Source organism: Macrotis lagotis, chromosome 5 (assembly GCF_037893015.1).
Source record: "Macrotis lagotis isolate mMagLag1 chromosome 5, bilby.v1.9.chrom.fasta, whole genome shotgun sequence".
Lineage (NCBI taxonomy): Eukaryota > Metazoa > Chordata > Mammalia > Peramelemorphia > Peramelidae > Macrotis > Macrotis lagotis.
Window position 1 is genome coordinate 143,806,672 of NC_133662.1, and position 17,286 is coordinate 143,823,957.

A 17,286-nucleotide genomic window follows, 5' to 3' on the forward strand; every position below is an offset into this window, starting at 1 on the left:
GTACTGGATCTCTTCTGACTCACAGACACTCTTTACCTTGAAAGTCTTTGTGTATCTGGGACAGTTGAAGGAAATGCAAAGAATTTTAAATCTAAACCAAAAGGAAAATCAGCCACTGCTCAATATCCAGCTCTCTCTAACTAGTTCTCCTTTTCTACTCATTTATTTATTATGGGTTTCCCATCTTGTGCCTGAAACGTTCTCTTTTACTTTCTTTGCCATTAGAGTCACTTATTTCATTCAAAAATTAGCTCAAGCTCCACATTTTTTTTTGCCTTTCTTGATCCTCCAAGATATTTGTTTCCACTTTCCAAGTTACCTTGTATTTATGGTATACATACATGTATATATTATATATATATATATATTTACATACATTTATAGGTGTACATGTTGTCTCTTCTCCAAAAGAACATGAGAGTATCCTCAATACCTTGTTTCATTCGATTATATTTTACTAATATATTATATTACATTGCATTTCATGATATTATAAATTAATTGATTCTCTAGCTGAATTCCAAGAATTTCTAAAATGATTATAAATTTCAGACTTTCTCCCATAGTTTAGAATCTAGGATGGTCAGTCTTACAGAGGTATTGTAGTAAGCTATGGGCACAGCAAATTTCTCCAAGATAAATATATGTGTATATACATACATGCATACATATAAAACTGATTTTTAAAATTCCCTGATCGATTTGACTGGCTTAATTAATGGCAAATTTTTTTTTGGACTGGGTTGCAAGAGGCAATTTTTGAAATTACCCAATTTGATGAGTGACCAGGTGATGGACCTTTGTTTGCAATTGTACCTGCCTATAGATGGATATATTTGGGTGGTGGGGTGCAGTCCATGAATTTAGATGGGTAAAATATATTTTCCCTTAATTTTAACTAAAATTTAGCAATTTCCTTTAATTTTGAATGTGTACAACAACCAGTATCCTGAGAATTTTCTGTCCTATTCTGATAATAGGTTTTACTAGACTGTCAAAGGTGTTTTTGACACTCAAAAAAGTTTTTAAAAAACCATACTGTGGAGGGTATGGAATTACCTCTTGGGGTGTCGTTCTTCCTTCTTTTCTGGAGAGTGTGGTTCAGTGATTACAACTACCACCAAGATGTACTGGCTAGATTTGTGAGAGGAGCATCCCTTTGTGATGGTTTATTAAAGATTTCTTCATTGTGACAAATGTTTTTCTTTTTTGACTTTTATTTTTTTCTGGAGAGATCCTGAGATTGTGATGCAGAATGACTGCCTATCTCCTTTCTATCTCTATGTAGAACTATCAAGATGTTAAGGGAAAGGTTTGTGGCAGGGATAGCCATGAAATTATCCACATGGACCAAAAGTAGATTTCACAATTTCATTTCTGAAACCTAGCCTCTTAATTAAAGGGGGGGGGGGGGGATTTGCTAGGAATTATGGTCTTTGAAACTAGATTCCTAGACACAAGTGGGAAGTTCACAGGCAGCACCAACTTTGTGGGTTGCCTCCCTGGTAATTGCAGGTTCAAGAGTCATGGAATTTGACTATCTCTATGAAGAAAGGAGAGTTTTATAAGAGGTGCCAGACTTGGATATTGCTATAAGGGTAACCTCAAATTGGAGAGTAACACATCCAACCTTCTCTTTATAGGAGGGGATTTTCCCAAACAGCATGCTTGTGAAGAGAGAGAAGACTATATATATATATGACTCCTGATGCTGAATAAAACAGCTGCAAGAAATCAAAAACAATGAAAAAATGATCAAGGTACCTGGGACTTTATATCCTGCTATTACAGTGAGTAATTTGCATAGTGAAGGTCTAATGAGAAGGGGCTGATTATCTAGCAACCCCAAGTGTGTTTCCCTTTCATGGGGCTATCTAAAGTTATAGTTTGGCAGTTAATCAGGGTGGGAAGAATAATGCAAAGTTTTGTGAGTAAAGAATAAGGAAAATTGTATTGATTATTTACAGACAGTTGTGATTCCCTTTATGTGATTTCTGCATTTGCTTATAGATAATGAATTATTTTGCATGTTTTTTATACTTTATGAGGTAAAATGAAATCTATTCTATACTCAATATACTTTTCATATAAAATAATCAATAAAATTCATCCTATATCAATACACATTAAAGATATAATAATAATCAATAAAATTTGATTTATGCTCAATTTGCACTTTATAGGATCATAGACCTCACAGGCTGTCTGGTACAGCTTCCTCATTTTGCAGTTGAAGAAATAGAGACCCAAGGAAGTTAAGTGAATTGACCCAGGAAATGAGCATCAGAAACAAGATTGAACCAAATGATTCCAACTTCAGAACCAGAATACTTTTCACTGTATTACACATCCATTATCTTGAGTTATTGTATAAAACTGAAGGATCTTTTTTACCCACACCTGTGGAGATCTGTTGTAATTGTCATCCTCCTCGTCCTCCTCCTCCTCTTTCTTCTCCTTCTCTTTCTTCTGCCATGTCCTACTCTTAGTGACCCCATCTGGGATTGAGATTGCCAGAGATAATGAAGTGGTTTCCCATTTCTTTCTCTATTTCATTTTATCGATGAGGAACTGAGGCAAATGAGATTAAGTGACTTGCCCAGGATCATACAGCTGGTCTGTGTCTGAGGCCATATGATTATTACCTTCTAGATCCCTCCTCCCAGAACTATTTTTTTGGGGCAAGACAATGGGGTTGAGTGACTTGCCCAAGATCACCCAATTAAGGTAATTATTAAGTGTCTGAGGCAGCATTTGAACTCAGGTACTCTTGACTCCAAGGCCCATGCTCAGTCCTGTGCCACTTAGCTGCCTTCCCCCACCTACCCCAGTACTACTTTTGACCTCATCCTATTATTGGTTATACTTGGGAGGGACAATGTGGTGTAATAGAAAGAACAATGAATTAGGCTTTGAGGCCTAAATTCAAGTCATGAATCTTCCTCTTACTGTTTGACCTAAGGCAATTACTAAACTTCTTTAGGCCTCAGAGTCTTCCTCTATAAAATGGAGATAATAATACTTGCGCAACTTAACCTCACAAGATTGTTGTAAGGATCAAATGAGGCTATATCCATAAAAAATGGTTTGGAAACAGTTGACTACTATATATACACGCCAACCACTTGTTCTGTAAGAAGAAAAAAAATAGACCATAGGACCACAGCTGTAGACCTGGAAGAGATCTTAGAAATTATAGTTTAACCTCCTCATTTTACAAATGAGGAAGCTGAGACCCAAAGTGGTCAAAAGAGTTGCCAAGGATCAGAAAGGCATTAGATGACGTAGCCAGGGTTAAACCTGAGTCCCTTTCTTAAATTCAGTATTTTTCCCCACAGCGCCATGCTGCCTTTACAGAGTGTTTTCATGGAACATATTTCATAGCAATTTATCTTAGAAGAATTTGGAACTATTCAGAAAGTTTAAATATCTAGAAGCAAATCTCACAAAAACATTACAGGCTTTCTGTATGTGCCCTTATTTTCTGTCTTTTTCCTCATACCACATATCTCAGGACTAACTGGGCCTAAGGCACTGAACTGAATGTTTCCATTTTGGTTAAAGTGAATTCACATTTTCCTTTATTCTCCAATCCACCCCATCTTCCCAGCCCCATCCCAGGGGCATTACTAAGAGTGCTCTAAAATGTCATTTTTGATCTTTCCATCCTCATTTCCTTCTAAATAAACTAGATGTAAGTGGATACAAATGGATTGTATTACTTGGATTTAATCTAACATCAAAAAACTATCAAAAATGTTTTTGAGTCCTCTAGAATCCTTGTGCTTTCTGAGTTCCAATATTCTTCCTAGATGTTTTCTTGCTTGATGAGAAGCTGGGGGTAAAGAGAAAGATGTGGAAAGAAATGAATCCATCAACAAGCTTTATTAAATGTCTTACCAGGCACCGTGCTAAGTGAAAAGGGTACAAAGAGGGTAAAGGAGTCCTTTATTCTGGAACATGGCTTCTGTCACCCTGAGGGAACCCCGCCCCCCCCCCCCCACGCACAAAATAACTGGGTATGGATTTGGAACTGGGATGGAGATTTTTGTGTTTTATTTAAGGTGCGACATGTCTCTGGACTAACAGTCCTGGTGAAAAGCCGACCCTCCTTTCCTCGTCTGGTATGTCTTAGTACAACCGGTTCCTTCTTCTGCAAGATCTGATACCATCTGCCTCTCTTTAGGCATGGAATTTAAATTCTCCCTGTGTCTGCTCTCTGTCTCTTCCAAAGGTGCAGCGCTACAAGAGGTATTCCGAGCCAAGGTCCAAGGAATGTGTCGGAGCGGCTCCCTGCAGAAGTGCATGAACCCCCAGCTCCAAGCCTTGGCTCCAGGGCCGGAGCCACACTTCCGAAGGATGGCCCACCCCCTGGCCGGTGATAGGCTGCTGAGAATAGCAACAGCCTGTGTCACTGGAAAGGGCAAAGCTTTCTGAAATAGAAACAAAAGTTGTTCACGAATCTCTCCGGCTTGGCCTGAAGTTCCCCAGCCCCCGGCCCTCCGAGCTGTTCTCTCTCTCCGCCCCCCTCCCCTCCCCACCCCCTTTCTCCTGCTGTCACAGTCTCCCAGGCCATGCTGCCATGGGGAAAATAACTGCTCCCCTTTCTGTCGGCAGGGCAGGTTCTAGTCCCGCATACCCCGAGGAAAGATTGTAAGTGGGAGATGACAGGAGAATGGTACCTGTTCAAAACGCCGAGGAGCCCGGTCTGCTGAGCCAGAAGATGAGAGCAGTCGAGGGGGACGCCAGCCACAGCCCGGGCGGCGCTCAGCAGCAGCTTCCCGCTCCGAGAGGTAAAAAGACGCCCCCAGCCCCCTTCCAGTCCCCCAAGCCGGGCCAGGGGCCCCGGGAGCCTAGCGTGGCCAGCCCGGGGAACGCTGCTGCCCGAGGATGGAGCACCAGGATGGCACGGGGAGAGGGGCACGAGCGCCCAGCCCACTGGGGCTCAGCCTCCTCTGAGGTGCTGACCTTGTTTAAAGACAAAAGGTGAGCTGCGAGCAAAGTCCCGGGCCGCCCCGGCCCTTAGAGACCTGGCCCAGGAGCACATCAACTCCTGAGTGGGTTATCGCTCTGGTTCCTTAGAGTCGGGCAGTGGCAGGCATCCATCCTTCTCGTGGTGGAAAAGTTTCCTAGAAAACTTAGAAAGACCTGTTTGCAGCCTTCGAGCCTTCCATTCATCCATCCCTTCCCCACCATCCCATCGATCCATCCATCCCCTGGAGAGATGATGGTGTTGTTCAGGGATCCCCACTTACTCACTGGCGCAATCAGTCACACACTCCCCAGAAAAGCGGCTGGTTGGCTGACAGTGAGAGCGATGAGGCTAGACGAAGTTTAATGGACCCTCTACAGTAACAGTCTTCCCCCACACCCCCTGTTCCAAATCTCACACTTGCGCCTATTAGTAATGACTTTAAGCCTCCTTTAAAAGTCTGAACTGTCTTCTTGGAAGGAACTTTTTCCATTACTTTTGCTCATAAAGTTTGAGCTAATTCATTTCAGTTGTATCGGGGAAACGGTAACTTTCTTCGGCTCTATAGTTACTTTGTTTGTAGTTTACTCCATGCCACACAACACGTTTCTGGCTCCCCTCTACCCAATCAGTGTGTGCTCAACGACTGAAGAATAATTTTGATATTAGCCAAAGTCTAACATAATTAGATAAATCTTGCTGCTGAAAATAAAAAAATCATATTCTAAGTCCTAAAGACAAATCTGCTTGGGGGGGGGGGGGGGGGGGCTTTGTGACTGAGGACGTTTGTGTGGGTCAGAATAGAATACTTTGATTCAGAGTGCCATAATTTAAGAGTTCTGTATCTAAACCTACATAACATTGAGTTCTTATAATGGAATTCTACAATATTCCTGAGTTTAAAAAAACCAACTAAGGTTTTTTTTTAACATCATTGACTGAATGCTTGTTTACTGAATGCTGTCTTCTACCTATAGATCATTAAGATTTAATTATAACTCAATCTGATATTAGGGCATCAACATTTTATTTCTTTCTATAAAATTCCAGAACATTTACATAAAGTACATATGAAAAAATAAGTTAGATGATAGCACTTTAAGATGTTTTCCTCAATGCAATAAGTTATTAGGCAGAGATTTATCAAGTGATTACTGTGTGAGGTATCCTATTAGGTACTGGGAGGGATTGGAAAATTTATGAGACATGGGCTCTGCTCCACAGAAGTTCTCAACAGAGCAAGGGAGATAAGATATAGATGCCATTAACTATAATATGAAATAGTGTGTGATAAATTCATAAATTTTATGACTGTTCAGAGGAGGGAGAGATCACTTTTGTCAGGATTAGCAGAGGTGGTCATTTGATTTGGGCCTTAAGGATTTTAAATTATGCAGAAATTGCAGTGACACTACAAGAAAAAGGAATTCAGGGGATAAGATTGACTGAATGATAAAGTAACTCTTGATTATCATTATCATTATCATCATCATAATCACTTAGTAGACTAAAGATCCTTGAGGGCAGGGATTGTTTTTCTTTGAGAAATGAAGACTGAGATAGTCCCTTGCATAGGGCAGGCACTAAAACTTGTTAATTGAATAATGTTTAAGATGCAGAAATAACTTTTTAAAATTTTTTTTAAATTTTATTTAAGACAATGGGTTTAAGTGACTTGCCCTAGGTCACACAGTTAGGCAATTATTAAGTGTCTAAGGTCAAATTTGAACTGAGGTACTCCTGACTCCAGGGCCAGTACTCTATCCACTATACCACCTAGCTGTCCCCAATTTTTAAATTAAAAAAATTTATTTAAGACTAATAACTTTTTAAATAAGCCTTATGAATCAGGTAAAGTAATTATTATTTTGACAACTAGAGAAATTGAGACCAAGAGAGGATAAATGAACTATACAGGTATCTAATGTCACTGATTATGTGGATGGACAAAGGGTTTCTATTGTAGAGTTGACCTTGTAATTCTTTTTTGCACTTATATTTGATTTTGAGTGTCTCTTATTTGTGAATTCAAAACTCAACTAAAGTAATGAGATTGTTATTAAGACTGGATTTGATGAATGAGACAGTGCCCCAGATTTCCTATTCTGTACCTCTCTTCACTTATCCCCTGATATTCACTTTAAATTGGGAGTAAAGAGTGTCACCTCTCATCAAGTTCCACTCCAAAGAAAAGTTGCCATTTCTTTTTTTAAGTATATGCCCTTATTTTCTAGCTCACATCTTTCCTAAGGGTACCAATTCATGATAAGAGCAAATAGAAATAATAATAAATTAAGAAAAGGGAGAATTTAATAATGTCATAAGAAAAATATCTGTCAGGAATGTGAATAAATTAACTGTGAATAAATGAAAATTGGTTATGTAATTTTGGTAGTTTTGATAAAATGATATATTTTTGATAGGCTCTAAAACAATACAACTTCATAAGTCTCCCCGAAAAAGACAAAATATAATTTATAATTAATAGTAGCTGACATTTATATAGCTGATACCATATTTATATTTTCTGTGTTCTTTACTTATACCAAAATGTTATCTACTACAAAATGTATTCATATTGAATTCTTTGAGTATAAAAAATGATTATTAACTCAAGTCTTATGGATATTCAATTTTTATTTAAAATATATTCACTTTTTTAGAATTTTAAAATTTATGGTCATTTCTAAAAGAAAAGAAAAATCCTCCCTTCCAATCTAGATTGAACCTTCCTTGTAAATGAAGGAAAGGAAAAAAAAACACTTACTACAATGACTGAGAATGTCAACAATATTTGGCCCTCCTATTCTTTATCTTCATTTAAACATACATTGAAATGTGTAAATAAAACCACTATTATGTAGAAAAGGAGGGAAAAATATTCCTTTAAAAACCTTTACAACTGAATTCTACCTTGTTATGCCTGCAAATGGATTGGACTATTGCTAAAAAGATGAACTAAATTATTAATAAGGAACTTTTCTACATTACCCAGGGCATGTCTGAGTATCTAAAAAAATATGATATATATGTTGCATGATATGGTTACACACATGTATTCTCTATATTATAGAAAGATGCTCTGTAAAACAGACAAGTCATTTAATCATTTTGGACTTTAAGAATCTTATCTACTTAATGAAAGGAGCCAGGAGGCCTGGATTCTTAGTCCAACTTAGTCCAACTAACTAGTTGTATGACTTTGGACAAGTTAACCCTAATTTCTCTTTATCCTCAGCTATAAAAAGGAAGGATTGGAAGATTTCTAAGGTTCTATCCAGTCCTAATTTTATTTAAGATTATATTTACCTGGTATTTTGAGTTTCCACTTGAATTATCTACTCCTTTCTACTTCTCTTTAACACCTATGACATCTTTCATCTAAGGAATCTAGAACATTAATGATCATGAAATCCCTAATGGAGGAAGTTTCTCCATTTCTCTGGAGATATACATTAGAAATATGGAGAGAGCTGTTACACAATGCAGGTAGTCATGGAATCACAGACTTAAGTCTGTAAGGAACCTTAGTAGACACCTAGTCCTTCTCTTTGGGTTTGCAGATGAAGAATTTAAGATCTTGGGAAGTTAAGTGACTTGCCCAAGTTATCCCTATAGTGATAAAGCCAGGGAGAAAATCCCAAACCTGTGCCCTTTCTATTTTATTCTCTCCTTGAGCCTTTTCCAAGTATATTGTGATATCACATCACAAGGGACCATTGACTTAAAAGAGGTTTTTGCATGACCTTGGGAAAAATACTGAGTAGAATAAGAGAACTTGATTCAGATTCTGTCTCTGGTGCTTACTATCTATGCTGGGACCAATTATTTAGTTTATTCATGTGTAAATTAATTAGATGGAAATGGATAGAGCACTGACACTGGAATCTGGAAGACTAGAGATTGAATAGACTCAGACACTTGCTGTGTGACCTTGGGCAAGACACTTAACCCTGATTGCGTCGTATCTAGGCCATCTCTATTTGTCCTGATTCATATCTGGTCACTGGACCCAGATGACTCTGGAGAAGAAAGTGAGGTTGATGACTTAGCACAGTACCCAGTCATTCAAATCCAATTCATATGCTCATCATAGCATCACCTAATGTCATATCTTCTTTGAGAATGAAGGATAAACATCATCATCATCAAATGAATAGATGGCCTTCAAGCTTCCTTTTATCTCGAGTTCTAGGATTATATGCTATCCTTCTCTCTTGTTTCAGTTGCTCGCTCCCCCTCTCCCCTGGTCCCCCTCTTTCTCCTCTCCCTTTCCCACACTCCTTTTGCCTTGCTTTCTATTTTTCTTTTTCTTCCTTCCTTTCCTTTCTTTTCTTCCTTTTCATCACAGAAGCCAGAATTCATACTATATAGTGGTTAGGGAATTGGACTTAGAATAAAGAAGTCTCTTCCCCTCCCACTTACTTTTTAATACCTTATGAGCCTAAACAAGTCATTTTACTTCCTTAGGACTTAGTTTCCTCATGTATAAAATTAGGAAATTAAACTATATGACATCTGAGGACTCATTAAGCTCCAAAAACATGATATGATCCTTTTCTCTCCTTGGTTATTCCTTCTCCTTCCTTCTTCTAGAGAGATAAGAAATATACTCATATTCTATTCATACATGTTACTCCATTTTGCTTTAAGCCTGGGATAGTTTCCTATTGGATACTCTGCATTCACAGAGGGAGAATTTGGTCCTTCTGATGGGTCTGAGACTTCTAAAGAAGAAAGACTACAGATGTAAAGTTCAGTGGGAGAGCTGAGAAGCAGGACAAGGTATTAAATTTCCAGTGGTGAATGGGATAAAACACTCAACATTACAGGTTTGTCCTTCTGTAAATTGCTCAAGCCAGGAGTGGGAGTGAAGTTACACTTGTATGGAGGGCTTCATAATTTCTGACTTCTGGAGTCAAGCCCACAGACCAAAAGAAAGTAGTCAGGTAAGACCAACAAGTTTCAGGTAGAGTTTTGCATCTGGAGATTGCAATACAGGAAGGCTTCATCACAATTCTGTGCTTTTAAAAGGAGACATTATCAACTCTTACATATCAGGATATGGTGTATGTGATATGCATATATGAAGGATAAACCAAGTCATTTTACAAACAAATTTTCAATTATAGAAGGCTTATGTGATTCATTATAAACATTTAAGCAACTAAAATTAATAGCTGTGTCCATACAACTTGAATCACAGCTTCAGCAGTAGCATTTTTCTAATAAAAGTTAGTTTAACATGTGGTCAATAAAATCCTATGGTCTCTATTGGACCATATTCTGATGTGTGCAATGTACAGTTGCTGTACATTAGGTGACTGATGATTGAACCGCAATTCAAGGCATCTCCTTCCTCAAAGAGTCTGAGGAATGGCTTGTTCTATAAAATTTCATAAGTTGAATGGAATCTGAGCTGTTTCTTAATAGAAGGCTTTCTTAAAGTGGATGATTATTGAATGAAATGCAATCATGAGGGCCTTTTTAATTAAATCAGGATTTTAATGCTGCTGGTTAGAATCAGGAATAAATTATCTTTCCTGTTGATACTCCTTCCACCCCCAATATGTGTTAAAGAGAATATATTTCTTGCTCACTTCTCCAGAAAAATATGTTAAATCTAAGTTGAAGACTCATGAGTTAAAATCTTGTGAGATTGCTTGCTGATGTAGGACCTCAATTTCTCAATTGAAAGATATCTTCACAATACATGCTCAAAAATGTGCTATCATTTTTCTAGAAGATCTGAGGAATGCCAGAGTTGGACTAGATGACCTTTAAGTTTATAATCATATGATACAAAGTAGGTATTTAATAAGTGTTAGAACTTAGAGACCATTTTGTGACTGAATTTCAGTACTATTCTAGTCCTCTACTGAGTAGTTGGACCGTTTTTCTTAAGACAGAATGATAATTTACATAAAGTTGATTTTAGGGTTTTTTTACATTAGAAATTTTTAAATTATAAGTGATATTAAGAAAAACAATGAGAAATATAACCATCCTTTTGATTTATATTAGTATGAAATATATTTTTTAGATAGGTAAAATATAATTTTTTAAAATGTGAAATGATCTCAACCTAAAGATTTAATGTTTCTTCAGGAATTCTCCTGACTCAGGTCAGTTTGGCATCCTATTTGTAGACTTCCAAACTGTATTTCAACATTTTTAGACCTTAATCTTTTCAGGTTTATAGCTCTAAATGGAAGATGAGAAAGATAATGACAGTTGAAAAAATCTCCCTTAAGTGAAATTCCTGATTCAGACAGGAAAGGTTTTTTTTGTTGTTTTTAAGAGATGCATAGAGTTACAAATACTGTCTACTTTGTGATAAAAGTTCCAACATAAATGTGAAGTTTTTAATTTTATTTAGGAGACTACAGAAAACCCCAAGGTAGGATCACAGAAAGATTGTTTCATAGCACAAACAAGTTTATTTTATGAAAGGCATTGAAGCATTAACTGGGAAGACACTGCTGTCTTATATTATAAAAGGATGACCTTTTTTGGTCTTATATTTCTCTGGTAGCAGTAAATCAGATAATCTTTTATAGATTTTAATTCTGATGCTATATCATTGCTTAAAGGTGAATCTGGGTATAGGGAGATTAGGTTAGGATAGAACAAGCTCTTAACATCATTCCTACTAAAGCTGGAAAGTTTAAGTACAAGTTTAGAAGAAGTTTAATTTTGAGACTCTTCATCAGAAGGTTAACCACTGAAAGACTTTTATTATTTCTTCTTAGCCACCGCAATTTCTAAAAATCACCCCTTGGGCCTGGAACTGTTGTGATCCCACACTGATAAAATTATGAACCTGTGAAGTAAGGTGGACTACCTCAGGGGCTACTTACTTGCTGTTTGACCTTATTTCATCTTCCTAGCTCTTTATGAAGTGGGGAGAGGGGAGGGAGGATTAGAATTTATGATTCCTAAAGTTCCTTTTAGCATTGACATGGTTCAAATTGTTACATCTTCTTATGAGCTTTTGTTAATCCAGTCAACAGTGATTTCTCTCCTTTTTGATTGCCTATAGTACTGATTACATGTACTATACTGTATCTGTACAGTTTTAGATACTATGGCCTTGTAAGTCTTTCATGTGTTGTGTAAATTGTGTTTGTTGATAAGATTATCACTCATCAAGTGGAAGGATTATTTGATTTGTGTTTGAATTCCAATTCTACCACTTATGACTTAGATGATCTTGGATAAGACATTTAACATCTTAGGTCTTTAGTTCCTCAACTATAAAATGATAGGAATGAACTAGATGGTTTCTAAGGTCTCTTCTAGTTCTAAATCTATGACTCTTTGATCCTCAGTACCTTGTTTGGATTTTGTCCTTCATTACTGAAGAAGACATAAAATTGTCTAGGACTGAGAAGAAAACCAATAGGTAAATGTTTTATAAACTAAGATGAAATATGATAATATAGTTAGATGGATTTGGAACTGATTGAACACCCAGACCCAAAGAGTAGTTGTTGATTGATTTCAACTTTGAGGAAAATCGCTAATGGATTTCCCCAGAACCCTTGATTGACCCTATACTATTAATTTTTTTTTAATCAGAGATATGGGTGAAGACATAAATTACATGCCTATAAGATTTTCAGATGATTTGAAGTTGAGAACCCATTGACCCTAAATTATCTCACCAGGCTAGACTGATGGACTAACTCAACACAAACATAGGAAAATTCTGTGATGTTTTCAGCATATGAAATTCCTGTTGTAAACATTCCTTCTAACAGGGTAGATCACAGACTGCTATTCATCTAAGATTTAGTAGGTAAGACCTAGGAACTGCCATTAGGCTTATAAGGACTAAATAATTTACATAAGTTATGGAACTTGCAAATATCAGAGACAGAATTTGAACTCAGATTTTCCTGACTCCAAAATCAGAACTATGCCATACTATCTTTATGAAAGTTAGATTCATATCTTACGCAAATCAATGTGATCTTTTATCTGACCCCTAACTCTCTCCAGAGCATGAGTTTTGTATCTTACTAAACAGATAGCCTCTCTTCCTCTTCTTCTCTCCTCTTCTCCATTTTTTTAGCTCTTCTCTTCCTCCTCCCTTTTTTCTTTCTTAACCATTTAGTTTTTGCAAAATATTTTTAAAATTATGTTATAGGGCAGCCAGTTGGCTCAGTGGATAGAGTACTGGCCCTGGAGTTAGGAGTATCTGAGTTCAAATCCGGTCTCAGACACTTAATAATTACCTAGCTGTATGACCTTGGGCAAACCACTTAACCCCATTGCCTTGCAAAAAAAAAACCCCTAAAATATTATGTTATAATTTTTATTTTATTATTTTAATTTTCCAATATATCCTTCTCTACCCCCCTTTTCAAAGAGTCAACTCTTCTAACAAAGAATTTTAGAAAAGAATAGAAAGTTTAGGAATGCTAAGCAATACAATGATCAAGTCTGATATATGCATTTTTTCCATATCTCTTTGTGTTATATGAATCTTTTTTTTGCAATCTTTCTTTTTACAAAGAATGAAAGGAGGTACACTCATATCTTTTTCGTTTATTATAATTATACAGCATCCATTTTATTTTCAATTTGATGTCACATAAACATCTCAATTTCAATACGTTCAACAAGAACTCATTTATGCCCCCTTTCCCAAAAGCATCCTTCTTTTGAATTTTCCTTTTTCTGTTACAACTTCATTATCCTTCAAGTAAGATTTGCAACATTAGAGTCATCCTTGAGTCTCCACTCTCTCTCATTCCCTGTATCTAATCAATTGCTAACTCTTGCCAAGTCTACCTCTATGCCTTTCATGTCTTTCTTCCTTTCCATTTGCATGACCATTCGTTCAGACTCTCCCACCTAAACTAATGCAGCTTTGAATTGGTCTCTCTGCCTGCGGTCCCTCCTCTCTCCAGTCCACCTTATAAACAGTTGTCAGATTGAAATTATTTTTTTTAATTAATCATTTTTAATTCTAAATATAAACACTTCCCAAACTCAAACATATAAAATCCCTAAAAGAGGATTGTATATGAAATTGACAATCTCCATCTCATGCAATCTATTATTTTAAAAACTGTCCTGCTTGTCTTTACTTTCTTCTGAGTTTTCACTGTTTTATTCCATGCATTTAAAAATATTTTAAGGTTTCTCTTTTTTTTGACATTACTATTGTTAACCTTTCCACACACCCCCCCCCCAAATAAAGAGGAGGAAAACCATCATAACAAATAAGCATAGTCAAGCAAAGCAAATGTGCACAGTGGTTATATCCAGATCTCTTTACTTACTTTGAGTCTATTACTTCTCTATCAGGAGAAAGACATGACTCATTGGTAACAGTTTTGGAATTGGGATTTGTCATTGCTTGGATGATGCTTTTTTTTTACAGTATTGATATTATTGTATAAATTGTTCTCCTGACTTCAGCTTACTTTTTTCTGCATTAATTCATACTTGCCAAGATTCTTTCAAATAATCTCCTTCATCATTTCTTACTGTTCTATTATGTGCATATATTATTGTTTCTTTAGTCACTCCCCAATCTTTGGGCACCCATTTAGAGTCTAGTTTCTTCTTTTTTTTTTATTCCTCTTCAATATCAGGAAGTTTTGTTTGCAAGTACTTCTTCTCTGGCATTATCCTCTCTCATACCCACTTCTCCTTCCTATTAATGTCTGTTTACCTGATGAATGTAATATAATTTTGCAGCAAATTTTATGTGTGTGTAGTGTGATTATACTTGGGTATGCATATGTTCAACCCTTCTTAGTTAAGAGTGAGGCTTATCAGGTGCTTGACCCCTTTAAACCTTCCCTTAAGAAGAGAGAGTTTGTATTCCCACCTCACACGTTCCTATTTATGAGAAATAGTAAATTTTATCTCCTCTTCAAAACCCAAGAATACCTCCCCAAAGACCATTTTTTCCTCTTAGTTAACACCTTCAATAACTTTTGAAAGCATTAAAGCAATGGAAAGACACTTGGTTCTTTTCTCCCTATTAGCTGTTACCACTGTATCATTGTAACCTTCTTCCATTTGCTGAAATAAATTTCCTGTCTAGTTTTCCATTGATTTGTGCATATTCAACTCTGCTCTTTTCACTAAAAATGCTTTAAAATTTAATTTAAATTTCACAATTCCAATAAAGGTCCAATTCCCCCCCCCCCAATCCCGTACCCCTCTCATAAAATAACATTCAGCTTTTCAGGTAAGCACATATAGGCTCAAGTGGAGTAATTTTTTTTTATTTAGAAATGTCCAAAAGTAAATTGTGCTCTCCAGAGGTAGTGGAGTTTCTCCTTTAGAACTTTTCAGGAAAAGATTGAATGATCACTGAAGAAAGGCATAAGATGAATTATAAGGAACACTGTAGTGGGAGGGGAGTGCCTATTAAGATTCAGGTTGTACTAGATGACCTATAAATTCTCTTTCAACTCTGAGATTCTCTAAATGAATACAAATAGTAACCTAAGTGAAATAATAAAAGCAATGAATTTGCTACAGAAATAATCGTGCAATAACTAAAACAAAATATTTGGAGATTGTCATCTGTTTTGGGTTGGTTTCCTTTAATAAAGGAGATAAGTGAGAGCATGTAATCATCATTTTATATCATGCTTTATGATAACAAAATGACTTATGTGCTTTATATATTTTTGATCCTCAAAACACTATCAGTGGAGATGGGGCAAATAATTTTATCTTTATTTTATAGAAGATGAGGCTTAGAAAGTTGAAATGGCTCTACCCAGAGAGTAGTAGATTTGGAATTCTGACTTCAAATCCAGTGCTTTTTTTTCTTTCTGAAAAATAAATGCTTCTTGTCTTGATCTGAACTTTATAGCATTAATTATTTTGTATGTATTCATATGAGAGATAGAATATCATGATCAACTGAGAGCCAATCTTAGAATCAAGGAGATTCTATCGAGATACTATATTAGTTGGGTGACTATGATAACTTTTTTTAGTGGTCCTGGCAAAACTCTAAGATTATAGTTATTGAAGAATTGCTATAACTAGAGAGTTTCCATATCTGGAAGTTCCCCATATAAGAAAATCACACATCCTGATAATAATAAAAAACAAACATCCACTCATTGTATATTTAAAGTTTGAGGGAGGAAGAAAGAGAAAAATAATCCGTATCTTTATAGTATCTTTTTTTGATGAATCTCAAAGCTAGAGAAGTAAGCCCTTCCAATCATGCTAAAAGAGTAATCAAATGTCAAGTTTGTGAAAGTATTAGTTATGGATGGGTAATTGTACAAACAGAACACTGATGATCCACAAATATATTTCTAGGGTCATTCATTCCTGTCAATACATTTCACATATTTGGCAGACACTCCACCTCCATTTCTTGAAGTTCTTTCAGGGTTCAGCTCAAGTGCCAACCCATATGAGAAGCCTGTTCATCACCCCAGTTTTTAAAGCTTTCTTTATGTTCAAATTACCTTGTATTGACTTATCTATGTATAAAGAGTGATGTGATGGGGCTTGTGTAATCCTAGGATAATGAATTCATGGGAATAATCATATATATCTATGGCATCAATAATCTCCCTTAGCAGTACTCTATCTTCTATGAGGATCCAGGGACCTCATTTCCAAATAAACCCTTTAATTCTGATAAGGAATAATGTCTACTTCTTAAAAAAATATGAAAAATCTTAAACACACTCTCTGTCACTTTAGCTCTTGTCAAAGGGAATAAATTATCTTTTTCTCCTTAAAGCCAAAAGAAACTCCCTCTATTCCTGACTCTTTTTGATGCCATCATTAACCACACAAATCAAGTTGCTACTTTTTTCTACCAAAGAGAATAAATCAATGGAAAACTAAAGGACGGTAAACAATTGAGGAATAGGTTATTTAGATCACTGACTGCCTAGGTAAGGAAGGTAACACAATAGATTTCTCTTCCTTTACCCTTTTCTCCAAGAGTAAGACTGAAAATGAATGTATTGGACAATTAACTGAGGGCAGTTCTTTTACAAAGAATAGAGAAGGTGGGAAGGAAGAAGTCATTGACTTTTTAATGTGTGTCTCAACAGCCTACTCATTTAGTTCCCAGAGATAATTTATTTGGCTCATTTTCTAAACAGCTATCAAAATCTTCCCTTCCTAGTTTATATTTCAAACTTAATGATATAGTGCTTAAAAGATTTGTTAAATTGAATTGTAGTTAAGGCCATGAAAATACTGAGTTTTCAAAAGTTACAAATAACATTAATGAAAGAAAAAATAAAATTATATTTTGGTTATAATTCAACTTTAAACTTTTGCCTGTGGCCACCATTTTATTG

General features: G+C 36.1%; 1 protein-coding gene across 1 annotated transcript in view; it reads left to right on the forward strand.

Moving 5' to 3' along the window:
- Nucleotides 1–4,534: 4,534 nt before the first annotated feature.
- Nucleotides 4,535–17,286, forward strand: part of SLC2A12 (solute carrier family 2 member 12) — a 71,028-nt gene continuing 58,276 nt past the window's right edge. The window contains exon 1 of the mRNA XM_074187626.1: nt 4,535–4,793. Within this exon, the coding sequence (XP_074043727.1) occupies nt 4,676–4,793 (118 nt within the window). The 5' untranslated portion in view covers nt 4,535–4,675. The remainder of the gene's footprint in view (nt 4,794–17,286) is intronic.